Here is a 17,660-nt window from a genome sequence, read left to right as displayed (position 1 = left end):
ACTTTGGTGTACAACAGAAACTAACACAGCATTGTGAAGCAATTATGCTCCAATAAAAATCTATTTAAAAAAAAATCATTCCAGTGTTCCCCATGATCTTTCCTATTGAGTGACATTTCTCCCCAAGAGTCTATATGGGATATTCCATATTCATCTATTATTGCTCCTTATACCTAGATATTTATTATAGATATGTATATACTTATCTTACCATTACTATTATAAATGAGTACACCTTAATAAACCTTAGGGTCCAATGTGGCCCTGTCTTTCTATGGAGCCACATTCAAAAGAAGTCTCATCCAAAAACCAGAAATAATTGAAAAGTATTCCCAATATTTACATGTATCTCTTTGAGAATATTAAAGAATATCTAATTAACAACCTATAAAAATGCTCTTTTCTATCCTTCTGTCCACACTACATTGATACAGTTCTCTGTTTCTTCATTGAAGCCTCTTACTTGTCAAACCCCAAAAACTTGCTTTTGGAAACACAGTTTCATAGCTTTTTCTAATCCTCTTTCTAATTCTTAGCTCTTTATTATACAAATTGACTTAAAAATGCTAGCTTGATAATTTTTTTGTCTGCTTCAATCATTAACTGTTTTACCCCTCAACAAAGAACAATTGTGGTCCTGTTTCTTCATGAAAAAATTCTCCTTTTTCCTCTTATCACTCTAACCTGTGTCTAGATCTATTCTCCCACTTTTGTGTTACAAAGGCCTGGGAGTCACCTGAGCAAAAAATAAATTCTCATTAGACAGTTGAATAGAAGAAAAGTTCCTTATAACAAGGAATGGAATGGAGTGGTGATGGGGAAGCCTGGGAATACTGATAGAAAAGCTATGAGCACCATGATATATTTCAGTTTCTATTGGTCAAAGATTCTGTGGTCTTTTAAAAAAATTTTACTCCTTACTGCACCTAACACAGAGACTTAAACTTACTAAAAACTCATTAAATATTTCCTAAATAAATGTGATGACTTACCAAATTTTATTTAGGGCCATCTGGGAAAGCAGGTTCTGTTTAAGTTGTCACTCCCTCGCTAGAGCTATTTTTACATAACTTTTTGCTCTTAAAATTCACAGTTATGTATTGTTTTATGGATTTCAAAAAGCATGTGGGATAAAAGAAAACTTAGAAATTTAACGGGACAGTCATAATAGTCACGCCATCCTACTCAAGTGAAATGTGTAAAATGAATCATGGCAGCCAAAGTGCAAACATGTGTTCTGTTAAAAATTACCACACCATTACCTTGGCCATTCTTATTTCCTGGTTTCAGAGTCAAAAAAGTACATAATACTTCTTTAGTCCTGTTAGGTTTCCAGTGTTAATTTGATTACTACTATTTTTCTGTTTTTTTCAATTGATACAATATTTAGGAAAAAGAATTTAAGGTCAGATGTATCTGACCTTAAATTCTTTTATATATATATATATATATATATATAAGAATTTATATATATATATATCAGCAAGGAATTATATATATATAATTATATATATATACATATCTCTTATATATATATAATAATATATATATATCAGCAAGAAACATGTTTTTATATACTCAAAGAAAACATATATCAATGTTCTTAATTTGAGTATATAAAAGCATGTTTCTTTTATTATTTCCCCATTTTTTTCTATGAAGTCCTGCTGTTGAAGTTCATCATATTCTTATTAGAACTCCCATTTCTTTAGGCTATTACTGTATATTAGAGTTCATTTCTGTAAAGCATATTCTTAGAAACTCCAGTGTACCCTTGTTCAAGGCGCACAAACATCTCCCCAGAGATCTTCCTCTCTGGCTAATGTGTTACTTAGGCCAGGAGATTAAGATACAACCTCCTTTTTTGGCTAATAAAAATTCCAGCAAACTGAAGGGAATTCATACTACAGAATGCCAATAAATACCTTTACCAAGGTCACTACTTAACTAAATGACATACTCTAACTTGCTCCTTTATTTCTATATTGTACTATTAAACAGCTCATCTCCATTAAGTCGTATCAAATCTTCGTGTGTATGTGTGTAAATGTGCAGCATAGAGTTTGAGAATCAAATTTAAAAATAATTTATTGCACACACTAGGAAAAAAAGTGATAGAAATCAAGTGTTTATCTTCTGTAATGCAATATTATGTAGCTTTTACTATTTTCAAACATTAACTTTGTCTCTGAATTGCATTTTCCCCTAATAGATGTGTGTGTAAACCTCTCAACTATATTTTGAGCTTCGGGGGGCAGACATTTATTTATTAATATTTGTTGAGTATCTAATAGACAACAAGGATACAAAGATAAATAAAGGAGGGCTGCTGCCCTCAAGGAACTCATATTCTAGTTGGAGAAATACACATGAAAACAAATTGCTATGGTCTAGTGAGATATGTTTGCAGACCAAGTGTTAGGGGAGCAAAGTATATAGAACAGTTAATTTCCTAGGATGGGGTTTGGGAATGGGGATGCAAGTCCAAAAGGCTCTATAAAAAAGGGTGAAGTGAGGCATAGCCTGAAAGGATCAAAGAGAATTTGCCAACAAGCATGAAGAAGGACATCTTAGGAACAGGAAAACAGCTACACAGAGCAAGGAGTTATATAAAAATAAAATATGGCACTTATACCAAGAAGTGTTATCTGGCTAAATTTAAGTATTTTTTAAATTAGAGGAGTGAAACCATCAGACTTATGTGTTAGAAAGATACTTCTGATTGCAAGATGGATAGAAAGGGTGTCAGACAAGGTAGGCCATTGCTCAGACATTATATTAGATAAGAGATTTTTTTTTTATTATTATGATTTTTTTTTTTTTGCAGTACGAGGACCTCTCACTGCTGTGGCCTCTCCCTTTGCAGAGCACCGGCTCCGGACGCACAAGCTCAGTGGCCATGGCCCATGGGCCCAGCCTCTCCGCGGCATGTGGGATCCTCCCAGACCGGGGCACGAACCCATGTCCCCTGCATCGGTAGTCAGACTCTCAGCCACTGCGCCACCAGGGAAGCCCCTATAAGAGATGATTTAAAGGGCTGAGTGTAGACAAAAAGAAGTGGGAAGTTTCAAGAAGTAGTTAAAATTAGAATTGATGGACTGAAAAAAATTGGAGGAAGAAGAGTTAAGAGAAGTCTGAGAATTTTGATTTAAGGTTGCTGAGGAACCAGTACTACCATTATATGAGATCTGTAGCATATGAAGGAAAGCAGGTGTGGGAACGGTCTCATATACTGGATTTAGCATCTGAATGTTGAATTTTAAGACACTTTTGGGAAATCCATGTTGAGGTATCCAATAGGTCAGGTGATTAGGAAAACACCTGGGGCTTCCCAGGCCCAGGATATGGGATTCATAATGGTAAATATGGTGATTGATGGTGTTGGAGTGGAAGAGTAGTGAAGAGTGGGATTGGAGAAGAGGAAACAGGATGGAATTCCAGGGAGGTAGTGGGGACATAGAGAAGGAAGAACTAGTCAAGCAGAGTGAGGAGTTGCCAGAGAGAAAAGGACAAAAGATAACTAACTAAATTTAAAACACCTGGGGAAAAAAAATGAAGGCAATGAAACATCTCAAAAATAAAAATAAAAAAAATTCCACGGTAAGATTAAATGCCATACATAGGGTAGGCTAATAAAATATATATAAAGTATCCATTATATTTCAGCACTTGGATCGATATATTTATCTAGGTCTAATTCAGAGACTTAGAGTTTGGCTGGGTACAAAGATGTTAAGTGTTTTTGCTTGTATGTGGCTGCTGTTTCGAGGAACTGGTAATATCACTGACAGTCATCCCAGGGTATAATGAAACAGAGAACTCTAAAGCATCACAAGATAATCTTGCCCATCTCTGGATGTATGGGCCCTAGGTTAGTGCCTATACATGTAACCACCACTCCTATGAAGAAATGAACACTGTAGGATCTGGGAATGTAGCAAAGAAACATTATGGGGAGAATGTGGTCAGAGAGAAAGGACACATACATAGGTAATGGAAGATTTGAACCTGGAGTAGAAAACAGACTTTTTCTTGGTATATGTAGATTCCATCCTAAGAAGGCTTTTATTATGCAACTATACTGTGCCACACTAATATCAATCAAAATTATAAAATCATTAACTTTGATTTTAGGTGAAGCTTGAGATCTCTGTAACATCATCACTTTTTAATTTCCACATTGGCCAGGGCTTCAGTGACAATTACGGAGAAACCAGGAGCTATTAAAGATGTCATTGGGGGTCTTCCCTGGTGGCGCAGTGGTTGAGAGTCCGCCTGCTGATGCAGGGGACACGGGTTCGTGCCCTGGTCCGGGAAGATCTCACATGCCGTGGAGCGGCTAGGCCCGTGAGCCATGGCCGCTGAGCCTGCGCTTCCGGAGCCTGTGCTCCGCAACGGCGCAACGGGAGAGGACACAACAGTGAGAGGCCCGCGTACCGCAAATAAAAAATATAAAAAAATTTTAAAAAAAAGAAAGAAGGAGAAGCATGAAAACAGGGAGCGTAGATTGTTATTTTGGGAAACAAGTAGTGAAGGAAAGAGGGGAACTTGAGAACTTGAGCACATATGCGGAAAAGGGTAAAGTCAGTGAAGAGGAAAGGATAATTAACAGACCTCCTGTTAAGGTCAGAAAGAAAATGGTTTAAAAACCTCAGATGAAGGAATAATCTTAGACAGGAAGAGGAAAACTTCCTCTGTCCCCAGGGACATGAAAAAAGTAGCTGTGCCGCACTTATGTCTAAACTGAGGTTGGAAAGAATGAATAAACATTGTTATGAACTTTTTACAGTCATTCAGAGGACAAGCAAAGAGGGATGGTTTGGTTGATTTTGATCGGACAGGAGTGTGAGAAAGACAAGAAAGCAAGGAAATTGAAAGCACTGAAGAGAAAGATTAACAGGGATTCCAGACTGAGAAGGGAGCTGCTGAGAAAATATCCATCTTGATATGGTCAGAAAGTAAATGTGGTGCAAATTCGAAAGATAATGGGTGATAGTCAGGTGGTTTTTTAATTTTGACTTTACAATGAGAGATGACCCGGACCCCAAATCCCTATATCCTGGACTAGACAGATGCAAAACATTTACAAGAAGAGACACGAGAGGCTAATGCAAACTGGTCGCACTGTTTGCTAGTATTTTGTCCCAAATCCCTATGTAGTGTTTTATCCTCATGACCTGAGTAAGAAGAACTTAAAGATGTACATCCTTTTTTGCCTCTTCGGCTTAAGTCCTTCCCTGGATCCAGGCTGAGTGCTATTTGATGCTTGTTTTCTCCTGAGCCCTGCCTTGGTCTCTGCTTGGTATTTACTGCCTGTATGTGGTAACGGTAACATTTTGAAAAGAGAGCAACACCAAGATAAAAAAAAGTTAAACTCTTTGCTTCTCTATTCTAAGATGTTATCCTTAATATAGTAAAACCCTGTGTGTCTCTGAGCACTCCTTTTTGTTGATTCATTTTAAAGTTTTTCAGTGAACAAGTTGGGTGCATTAGGAAGCCTTGTACTTCTTCTAGATAAGTGGTTCTCAAGTTGTGGAGGTGAGGGTAGGAGGGGAAAAAAAAGATATGAAAGTATCCCAGGGAATGTTTCCAAGGGGAAGAGAGTGCTCATATCTCTGTGTGTGCAGGGGGAGGAGGGAGCATTGTAAAGACTTTTGGGGGGTACTGATAAACACCTGTCTTTCTTCTGACTGAAAATCACTGTCCTACAGGTGAGCAGGTAAGAAGACAGGAGTGACATTGGAGTTTACTATTTGAGAGGTGGGATGGCTCTGGTAGGTGATAAAGTCCAGGAAGAGGGCTACCAGGGTGGAACGGAAGTGAAAAGTTTTGGAGTAGAGGCCAGGAATAATGAGGCTGGAATGCTGGGTATGTCCACCACAGGGTGGCTGAGTTTTGGCTTTCTCCTTTATTACCTGCAACACTTTCCCGAGCATCAAGTACATAGTGTGTGTTCAATAAATACTCTTAATAGACTGTGTACATTTCAGAAAAATGTATTACTTTTAATATCAATTATGTGAGCATGCAACATTGCTAAATACAAAAGTCATACAAGCTCACAAATGACTTCAGAGACTGCCACTTGCAATTAAAGAACAATTTAGGCCCTATTAAGACATCATAAACATAGATCCGTTCCTGTTTTCACTTGATGACTATACATTGTCACCCTATTACTACTGGCTTCACTCAGAAACTCTATTGCCCGCTGTTACATTTCTTTACCCCTTAATGCTTCTCTGAAGAGAAACAGCCATTATCAGTCATCTTCTAAAACGGTGTATTTCCACTGTGCCTGAGTAAGACTCAAGTGTTGGGCATTTACAGTACACAGCTCTGGCGATATTGCCTAAAAATTGGAGGCTGCCTGTCTATTATCTGTTGGAAAAACATTTCTATGAATTTATGATATCAATATGTCAGCATAGGATACTTACAATTGATTAAAGGTAAATTTGAAAAGTTTACACTTGTTGCAAATAAGTTGAAAAACGGAAAATTTCAATTTCTAGTTAATTAAACAAAATGAGTAGCATGGAGCATAAAAAGTCTGAACCATGCTAAGTTTACAGGCTCCATGTCAGAAAAATGTCTTCTGGGAAGTATAACACAAAAAAATAAGTTGAAATTAAATTTATTATTATTATTTTTTAGATAAAAGTGCTACTCACATCTGTCTCATTGCTCATCTAGGTAACCTTGAGAAAAACAATTGCCCTTTCTGGGACTGTTTCCTCCTCTAAAATATGGAGGCTGATCCAGTCCATCTCTAAAAGTTCCCTTCCAGATAAACATGCTCTGTAATTGGCTTCAACTTTAGGGCGCGTGCAGTAGAAAGCTCCCTGGAGACAGATAAACACAGTTTTACATTTTATTCATCATTTATTAGCTTTTCAAGCTTGTAAAAGTTATACCTTATTGAGCCTTAATTTCCTTATTTATGAAATGGAATAACGCTACCTCTTTAATGGAATTGTTTGAGGATTAAATGGGGTAATATGTGCTGTGAAGTGAATAGCATAAAGTCAGTTGGTTAACAGGAATTCAATGTGTATTATCAAATCAGTGTCTTAGTTTTCTACTCTTTCCTCCTCTCCTTAAAAATTCAATTCCTTGTATGTTCCTGACTTGCAAGTAAAAGATATTATGATAAAATTTGGAAGATACTATGGACTTTTGCTGAACAACATTTGTAGGATGTGAATGTTTTAGAAAGCTGATTTTTATTTTCTGGTTTGGGAATACCTCTGGATTTGAATATAGCAGACAAAGTAGCAGTAAGAGGTCAAAAATAATTCAAAAGCTCCATATGACTTCACAATTTAGCAACTATTATATATTCAAAGACAGGCATGATACCACATGCATTAATAATAGTATATCACACAGGAATATAAATCCTTCACATATACTCAGCACTAGTCCTAAACTTTACAAAATCACATGACATCAGTTTGGAATTCCACAATTTTAAGGATGAAGAGAACTTTACCTAGAATCACAAGAAAGCTATGAGGATAATAAATAAGAATATTAAAAAGTGATTGTATGGGTTGGATGTGCTAAATAGACTAGCAGAAATTGTCTAAAATAGCCCCAGGAACCTCTTTTCCCACTTGTGAGTCTATTAATAGACTAATAGTCTATTAATAGGTGGATTTGTTTGAACGTTAACTGGACATTTTGGATCCTACTGGGTTAAGCAGAAGAAAGTACTCAAAAATTTAATCTTTCCTATTGTCTCAAAGACTCACACTGTTAACATTTTTTCTAGTAATATGTGATTGAGGACGATATGATACCCATGCCCTTATTCCACTCATTTCAAAAAGGGAGATGAGGGCAGAATTACCTTTCATCCTTTATGTAACTACAAAGGAGGGCTGAGTTCCTGGTATATCCATATAGATTATCTGTTGAAACGCTGCTTAACCTTCTTCACATGGGATTGTATCTAAGACCTCAAGGACAGTTAATTGGGGTCTTTATTGCAAAGGGTCTTCCTGTTGCCTGCCATTTGTCCAGTAATTCATGAGCCATTGGAATATTACTGGTGCCTTATATATTACCACTGAGAAATGATTTCATACTACTGACCAGTGGGATTACACAGCTCATAGAAACTTTCCACATAAGAACCATGATGTCAAAACACAGCAGAGGCCACTAACAGTACTAATGAGGATTTTGTCAGCTTCTAATGATGATTATTATTGTATCAGAATGTAATTCACACTAATTATTAGTAAAAGTTTACAAACATTAGAAAGTGCATAATAACATTTGGATCTGATAGGGCTGAAAAAAGACATGAAAAACACAACACAAGGGCTTTACTTTTGTGATTGGTGTCCACATGATTGCAAGATCATTTTTTACATCTTTTGCTGCTCCATGGAGATAAGTTGTCCTCCAAATTTTAATAGTATCATACAGCACTGTGATAAATTTGATTCCATAGAAGAAAATATTTCCCATGCTTAGTATTATCTTGTATTCTCTTTCCCACCTCCCCAATTCTCAGAAATCCTCATAATTGGAAATAAAAACATTCGTTGGAAAAAGTTCTCCACTTGGGAATAAGACAAAATTTGCAGTTTGAATTCTGGTCTGTGTAGACACCAAACAGACTGAATTCAGGTAATATTAACATTAATGGATATTTTCAAGTGCCTGTATAATAAGCAAAGGAGTCTTGATGAATCTGTTAGACTTAATTCATCAGCTGTGCATTAAGGGGAAAAGATTAAGTTTTAAAAAATGTGTGTTCTGGGCTTCCCTGGTGGCACAGTGGTTGAGAGTCCGCCTGCCGATGCAGGGGATACGGGTTCGTGTCCCGGTCCGGGAAGATCCCACATGCCGCGGAGCGGCTGAGCCCGTGAGCCATGGCGACTGAGCCTGCGCGTCCGGAGCCTGTGCTCCGCAACGGGAGGGGCCACAACAGTGAAAGGCCCGCGTACCGCAAAAAAAAAAAAAAAAAAAAAAAAATGTGTGTTCTATCCTGTGCACACCACCACACTACGGAGCAGAATTTTTAGGCAGCCCTTTTAAAAATGAGTATTATAAAAATTCACAGTAACATACATCATTTTTGTTTTTCATAAGCAATCAAAGAAGGGGGCAGTGCTGAGCATCTATATTGTATAATACAAAACAGTGTAAATAACACAGCAGGAACACACAGATACATAATGCTAAAAACAGTGCTTTCTGGATGGTTCTTTTACTGGGTGAATACTTAGGCCAGAGATATTTAAACTCTGGGGTTCAACCAACCCTTTGCGATTAGACACAATTAAATCCTCTGACATTGTGAGGGGCCAGATGCTACAGGAAGAATCATCATCTAGGTCGGTGCTACTCTCTACAAGCATTTAATCATATGGTCAAGTGAAAGGATCCGTACAAAAATGACATCCAAACACAAGCCACATGATTTCAACCATTGCTGATGCCAGAGGTAGAGAAAAGTCTGTCTGCAGCCACAGCCTCTGCACCCATTTTTAACATAATGAGCAGGTTCCTGCAATGCAGCACAGCCATTTTCTTTTTCCCCTTTTCACTCTTGGAAATAAATGCATTCCAGCCAGGCCTGGAGATTTGAGACATTGTCAGCTGTTGATGAAGATCAAAGTGGGGTGTTAACTTTCAGATTTTGCTGCTTCTCCCTGGGCTTCCCCACTTTGTTCTGTCGAATTTCGCTGTGCATCTTCTTCACCTTCTGTTAGAGACATAAAAAAGGATAAAGGCAAAATAAAAATGATTGCTTATATTTACTGACTCTCAGTATATCATATTGGAAATTTCAGAAATACTCAAGTCTGAAATTCTCATAGAGACAAGTATATTTCCTTGGTAATCAATTCCCCATCAAGAAAACAGCTTAAGTGTTTCAAGGGCTAATTCTGGTTCTGGAACAGCATGGCTCTAAAACAAAACAATAACTGAATTTTTAGAATGGTTAGTGATTCTCTATGCTTCTGATAATAGCTGGGAAATCTCATGGCCAGGTCATGGCATGGCACTTGTACTTTCATAGGTTGCAGAAATCAGATGTGTCTTTAGGCAGAAATCAGAAGTAGGGAACAAGTTTACCTTTTGATGTCTGACTATCTTATATTAAGAAATATTTTAAAATTACGTTTTACATTGTTCTGAACACTTGATGATAACCTAGCTGACTTCTCATAGGTTTAATTAATTTAAATTAAAAGCAACAGTGGAAGGACATTATGTCAGCTGGTTAGTCCCTTGTCAAATAGTTATGATGGCCTCTGGCCTGCCCTTACAGAACATATGTACAAATCCAATAAAACCACTTTCATAACTGTACCCTTAGCAACAATCTCAGCCATAGCAACACTAAAATTAAACAATGCTTTCTCTCCATATTAGGTCACTTTACCTGGGTGCAAGCTGAAGGCAATTCTTGATTCAAAGATGCAAATATTTGCATGTGTTATCTTGTTATTAAGCGACCAATATGGCTTAGTGGACAAAATATTTGGGGGTGTTGCAATAATGTGTGTTATATTAATTTTTGCTAAGAGTTTATTACCATAATTCAAATTAATTGAGGTAAGTAGGCTGTCCATTATCCAGATGGAAATGTTGAAGGTAATTTCTCCTATACACTTAACAAGTACACACAAGACACCTCACCATGCACCATACTTTAGGGAAATTGAAAGCAGTTTTTCCGCATAAAAATCATATTCTGTTCTAAAGGGGTTCCAAGAATATCATGATGCATTATATAGAATTTTCATGTACTGTCTTCACTATTAGAGAAATGAACAAGCCCCCAAGGTATGCAGATGGCCTGAATCTGAGACGTGTAGATTAGCATGAAATGAGAAATTGATAAATAGGAGAAGCTCTGTAACCAAAGGAATGAAGTCATATTAGGGCAGATGCAAGACAGCAGAATATTAAGGATGAAAGTGACTGCATAAATACAAGATGAGGATCTTGACTCCCATGGGGCTTAGGACTTTCTAGGTATCCAGAGATACTTCTCAGGGCTCAGAATAATGCTGCAAACACAGAGCTGTGGCTAAATAGATGCTTGTTAACAAGTCAAGATAAACACGGGACAACAATATTGCTGAGCATAAACTTAAATAGAAGCTGAAATACTCAGGAATTACAAAGGAAGTCCCGCACTATTCTCAGCTAGTGGTATTTAATTTTTTTTGTGTGTGTGTGTGCGGTACGCGAGCCTCTCACTGTTGTGGCCTCTCCCGTTGTGGAGCACAGGCTCCAGATGCGCAGGCTCAGCGGTCGTGGCTCACGGGCCCAGCCGCTCCGTGGCATGTGGGATATTCCCAGACCGGAGCACGAACCATATCCTCTGCATCGGCAGGCGGACTCTCAACCACTGCACCACCAGGGAAGCCCTGATATTTAATTTGTCATTGTACAGTTGTCTTTAGTTTTTATGTTTTAGACTTTTGATTGTACAGTTATTACTTTTAGTTCTTTGTACTTAGAATAATAAATAAAGTCAGTGCTGTTTATACTTTGCCTTATTCTGGATTTTGTGATTTGAACAGAAACAGAAAATTCTTTCAGGGCCCACAGAATTGCAATTAACATGTAGAAATATTTGAAAAAGAATACATCTGGAAGCATAAAGATATTTAAATTATTTAAAATTATTTAATTATAACATATTAATATCAAATATAAAATTATTAATATAAAATGTCAACCTATTTAAATTTTAACATAGTCTAATAGACTATGTTAAGAGACTATAGTCTCTTGTATAAGAAAGGTCTTGAGGTTAATGGGTCTTAATTTCAGTGAAAACAAAAAAAGAAGAAATTAAACTGCACTATGAATAAACATGTCCTCATAGTAAGAGTGGCTAAAATTAATGCAGATTATTTAAAATAGAGTATTCATATAAAACACAAATTTTATGAAAAAAGTTAGTAAATTCTCAAAGATTGCAGAAAAATTATATTTACTTACTTCATGCCACCAAATTGGAATAATTCCCTACAGCCTTTCTCAGAGCTATTTTGAAAATTAACTCCCGGTAGTAACAGAGAAACAACGAAACCTAAAATATGCATCAGTCTATATACTCCATGGAAGTGATTATTAAAGTTTTATTTTCAACCTGAGTTTTAAAAGACCAATCTATGACCTGCTGACCTGTAGTCATTGAATAAAGTTCTGTCAGTAGGTGTTTTAAGGTAATGTTGCTGAGCTATTTCATTAACGTATATATATATATATATATATATATACACATACATATATATATACTCTGACTCAGTTTTCCAATACTGGAAGGCTTTGCCATGAAAATTCTAATAGCAAAGAATTATCAAGCTCTTACCATGAGTCAGAAACTGACCAGTGTTTTTCACATATATAACACTGTGGTTCCTTAATTGTGAACTCCTTTTTACTTTTAAAGATTATTTTTTGCACAAATGTTTTTCAGTGAAATACATTCAGCTTTGATATTTGCAAAAGCTATGGATGGAAGAGCCATCAGGGGTTTCAGAAGTACTCTGACATGTCAAACTTATTTTACTTTTTCATTGGTAAAGTTAGATTTGGTGGGTAGGAGTTCAAGGCCCAATAGTAAGACAAATTTTTCAATCTCAGTCTATCATGAAAGGAAAACTAAAAGAACTTCTTACCTAAGACTTATTTATGTAGTAGACTATTTTACTTCCATTATCAATAATAATGGTCCTGGAAACCCTTTTATTTTGAAATGGTTCTTGGAATCAAGATCCGTCAGACTCATCTCTGAATCTTGTTAAATATCTAATGTTATTAAATGTTACAGGTGGCCAAACTGTCAAAGGTAGGAGCTCCAACTTTGTTAAATGTTCTACATAAGATATTTCAGAGCTTTTATAGAGATTAGGATTAAAAAAAAAACCTCATGTGTTTTATTGATTGCATTAATAAAATCAGATTAAGGGGTCTGCATTTGAGTGGGAAACCATGTAAGGTGCAGTCATTGAAAACAGAGTGGGAGTGATTAAGAGATTAGTACCTGCCTTTTATCTTGCCTTAGACTGTTTATAACTTTCTATTAGGTTACTTTCAAGGGTGTTTTTTCATGACTTAATCCTACTTAGTGAAGTGCTGCAAATCATTCCGTGTTCATAGAGATGGATGTCAAACGACTCACCTGTCTTGTTGATATCAAGACCTGCTAATTTCAAGGCTAATTCATTGCTGTTACCACTTGCAGAGGAAACCAGGATATCATGTATTGCATTTCTTCTACCCGTTCTTCCTGAAGCAATAAAATCTGCATATGTAGTTTCCACATCAGTCATTGCTAACAAATATCCACATAGCAGGAGCTACAAAACAGAGAAAAATTAATAGGCAAATATAATGTTGGTCAATGGTTAACATTTAACAAAGACACTTGTTAAATTACTGGCCTATAATATGGATGTGAAATAACTGTCTTGCTTACATGTCCACAAAGCAAGTAATGCTTTGATTCTTTTTTTTTTTTTTTTCCTGCGGTACGCGGGCCTCTCACTGCTGTGGCCTCTCCCACTGCAGAGCACAGGCTCTGGACGCGCAGGCTCAGCGGCCATGGCTCACGGGCCCAGCCGCTCCGCGGCATATGGGATCTTCCCGGACCGGGGCGCGAACCCGCGTCCCCTGCATCGGCAGGCAGACTCCCAACCACTGCACCACCAGGGAAGCCCAATGCTTTGATTCTTGATCAAGGGTCAGGGAACATTTTTTGTAAAGGGCCTGATAGTAAATATTTTAGGCTTTGAGGGTATATAGTCTTTATCCAACTACTCAACTCTATGGTTGTAGGACAAAAGTACTCAAAGAGAATACATTAAATAAAAGTAATAAACTAAACTTATAAAAATAGGCATAAGGCAAGATTTGGCCTGCATGCCATAGTTTGTGGACACCCAGTTTAGATCATAAAATTCTCCTTCTCTAATACCATTTTAGTCAGTCTTCAACTCCAGAAAGAAGAACTTGAGCTCAGTAGCATAACAAAGTGGTGGGAGGTGGAGTGGAAGTGCTCCATCCTAGAGATAAGCAGTAAGCAAGGGCATTGTTTGCAGAGAACCTAAGAACAATAATGAAACTGACCAAAATCCAGTTTGCTTTTTATTATCATCATGCACCAGCAATTCTAAACAATGCCAGTGACCAAATACCGCTCCCAGTCTAGGAGGACAGGTCCCTTGTTGCCTCCTTGGTAAGTCATTCCTTGGGAGGAATAATAATCTTTCTCGACTGAAACTTTGAAATAAAATCTTCAAAATTATAAAGGACTCAATGAAAGTGAGTTTCCCCAAACAGACCTGGTAACACGCATACTTAACTACAGACTTAATGAAGAAAATATTTTCAAGGTAGAATATGAGATACATGTAATAACAAAAGATCATCAAATATAAATCTTTCATTTCATTTTTTTTACATCTTTATTGGAGTATAATTGCTTTACAATGGTGCGTTAGTTTCTGCTTTATAACAAAGTGAATCAGTTATACATATACATATGTTCCCGTATCTCTTCCCTCTTGCATCTCCATCCCTCCCACCCTCCCTATCCCACCCCTCTAGGTGGTCACAAAGCACTGAGTTGATCTCCCTGTGCTATGCAGCTGCTTTGCACTAGCTATCTATTTTACATTTGGTAGTGTATATATGTCCATGCCACTCTCTCACTTTGTCACAGCTTACCCTTCCCCCTCCCCATATCCTCAAGTCCATTCTCTAGTAGGTCTGTGTCTTTATTCCTGTCTTACCCCTAGGTTCTTCATGTTATTTTATTTTTTTTCTTAGATTCCATATATATGTGTTAGCATACGGTATTTGTCTTTCTCTTTCTGACTTACTTCACTCTGTATGATAGACTCTAGGTCCATCCACCTCACTACAAATAACTCAATTTTGTTTCTTTTTATGGCTGAGTAATATTCCATTATATATATGTGCCACATCTTCTTTATCCATTCATCCGATGATGGACACTAGGTTGTTTCCATCTCCTGGCTATTGTAAATAGAGCCACAATGAACATTTTGGTACATGACTCTTTCTGAATTATGGTTTTCTCAGGGTATATGCCCAGTAGTGGGATTGCTGGGTCATATGGTAGTTCTATTTGTAGTTTTTTAAGGAACCTCCATACTGTTCTCCATAGTGGCTGTACCAGTTCACATTCCCACCAGCAATGCAAGAGTGTTCCCTTTTCTCCACACCCTCTCCAGCATTTATTGTTTCTAGATTTTTTGATGATGGCCATTCTGACCGGTGTGAGATGATATCTCATTGCAGTTTTGATTTGCATTTCTCTAATGATTAATGATGTTGAGCATTCTTTCATGTGTTTGTTGGCACTCTGTATATCTTCTTTGGAGAAATGTCTATTTAGGTCCTCTGCCCATTTTTGGATTGGGTTGTTTGTTTTTTTGTTATTGAGCTGCATGAGCTGCTTGTAAATTTTGGAGTTTAATCCTTTGTCAGTTGCTTCATTTGCAAATATTTTCTCCCATTCTGAGGGAGAAAAATGTAAATCTTTCATTTCTTTTTCTATGTTAAAAACTAATATTCTTTCCTGAAGGTCAAAAGAGGGATGAATACTAAGATATGAATAATGAATTTCTCTTGGATTAATTTTGTTTAAACAGGACTTTAAAGTAACACAATTTCCCTCCTATTCCTAAACATTCCAATGACATTTTACTATAGCTTAAGATTAAAAACTCATGCCAATAATCAAGAGAAAGGAGTCTTTTCAAAATATACGAAATGTGGAAGAAGATAAAATGGTAGAACCCATACACTACCATGGACATGCACACTGTCACTCTGAAATAAATTGATGCCATTTACAGTGAAATCCAGGATGGCAGTCAGTAGCACTTTCCTTAAAGCTTAGTTCTTCTCCCAGTGCATAATGAGGGAGCTATTAATTTAATCTGGGGAAAACTTTTATACTCTCTCTTCTGTAAGAGGAAGCTAAAAGAGGAAAGAGGGAGGAATAGCACAATACAAGTTTTGAAATAGGAAATATATGAATACTGCATGCTTTACTGTGTCTATATTATGGTTCCAATCACTTGACTATATCCACCATTCTTTTTTATGGGAATATGATTTAATGGTTGTTACCATGTTACTTAAAATTTCCAAATGCTCCTCAGAAGATCCTGGATTTAATCCTGTCCCTGACATTGGGTCATGGAGTGACAGAAAATCACTTGACCTCCTGGCCTTCCATTTTCTAATAAGTAAAGCAGGACAGCTGGATGACATAATCATTAATGGCACTTTAAGTGAAAGTGTAAAAACAATGATCGCTCAAAACTATATCATTTCTAGAATCTTGAATTTGGAAATTCCCTTCTGTGACCATAACCACCTATTTTTTTTTTCTTTTCCTCTTACTCACAATGAATCTGCTCTTCACACTGGTCATGTCTTTAATTCCTTTAATCCTTTTTGTTTTAGTTTCCTCTAGGCCGCGTCTGGATCAATTGCCCACCATTTCGTGTAGCTTCTCATTAGCATCAAGAAGTCCCTTTGCTCTACCATCACCTTGACTTTCCTAAGCCTCACCTGGAAAACAGCACGGTACACTTTCTCTGATCTCATTACTGGGTGGATAAGTGTTACCAAAAAAGTGACAAAATTGTGCCAATTGGCTCAACTAAACATTTTTACTCTATTATTAGTATACACTCTGAGTTAAATGGAAATTCTTTTGTTCACCTCTATTTGACTCTTCCGTATGGCTTCTCTCTGTGGGAAGGATTCCAAACCCTTTGTAGTCCACACAACCAGACACTACCTGCCTTAAGAGGTGATTTTGCATCTTCCTTCTTGGAGAAGATATAGGACATCTGCTGCAAGTTCTCTTACATTTCTTCCTTTCTCAAATACATTTCTCTGTAAGTCACTATTGTTTCTTTTCTAGATAAACTAGCTGCTTTCTTTTTAAGGCATGCTATTGATTCTATTTCCTATTACCTCCTGTAGGACCTTTCTCCAACCATTTTTTTTCTCAATAATTTGAGTCTTCTTTCTCCTCTGGATTTCTCCCTTAAGTTCATAAGCATGTTCAAGTCTTTCCTTACTAAAAAAAAAATGAACCAACCATTCAGCCAAATACCCATTCCTCAACCTTCATATATCTTTGCACTACCTTCTCTTTCCTTCATTAAACTTCTCAGAAGGGTTCAACTACTTTTATTTTCTCACTTTCCTTGAGCCAACCTTTAGAATTTTTCTATTCCATTGGCCTTTATATAGTATGTTTTACAGAGACTACTTTCATATAAATCACTGAAATGATCTGTATTAACATTAAGTAACCGCTTAGTGTTAAATGTTCTTGTGAGTGTCTATCCTGTTTGAGCTCATGTGACACTGCCAGTTACATTCTCCTTGAAACTCTCCCCTAGCATATATTAAAAGTTATAGAGGCAAAATAATTATAAAATCAGACTTATCTGTATTTGAATGTAGACTTTCCATTTACTTGTTATGCCATGTCTAATCCCTCTTTACTCAGTTCTTTATCTATAAACTGTGATAAATATACTTAGTTCTCAAGATTATGAGAATTTACTTGGATTATGTATCTTAAGAGACTTACACAGTGTTTGGCACATGGTGGGTAA

At 36.8% G+C, this 17,660-nt stretch overlaps 1 protein-coding gene across 1 annotated transcript; it reads right to left on the bottom strand.

Moving 5' to 3' along the window:
• Nucleotides 1-9,644: 9,644 nt before the first annotated feature.
• On the bottom strand, nucleotides 9,645-13,337 carry PKIA (cAMP-dependent protein kinase inhibitor alpha; the record flags this gene model as incomplete). Its single annotated transcript, XM_079722400.1, has 2 exons — nucleotides 13,169-13,337; nucleotides 9,645-9,724 (listed from the first exon to the last, which is right to left on the bottom strand). The coding sequence occupies exons 1-2, from the start codon at nucleotides 13,317-13,319 to the stop codon at nucleotides 9,645-9,647; spliced, it is 231 nt and encodes a 76-aa protein (XP_079578526.1). The 5' UTR covers nucleotides 13,320-13,337.
• Between the last annotated feature and the right edge of the window lie 4,323 nt (nucleotides 13,338-17,660).

Source organism: Hyperoodon ampullatus, assembly GCF_949752795.1.
Source record: "Hyperoodon ampullatus genome assembly, chromosome: 17".
NCBI classification, from domain to species: Eukaryota; Metazoa; Chordata; class Mammalia; order Artiodactyla; family Ziphiidae; genus Hyperoodon; species Hyperoodon ampullatus.
The sequence above is the reverse complement of the archived record's forward strand: the minus strand, read 5'-3'. Positions and strand labels throughout refer to the sequence as shown.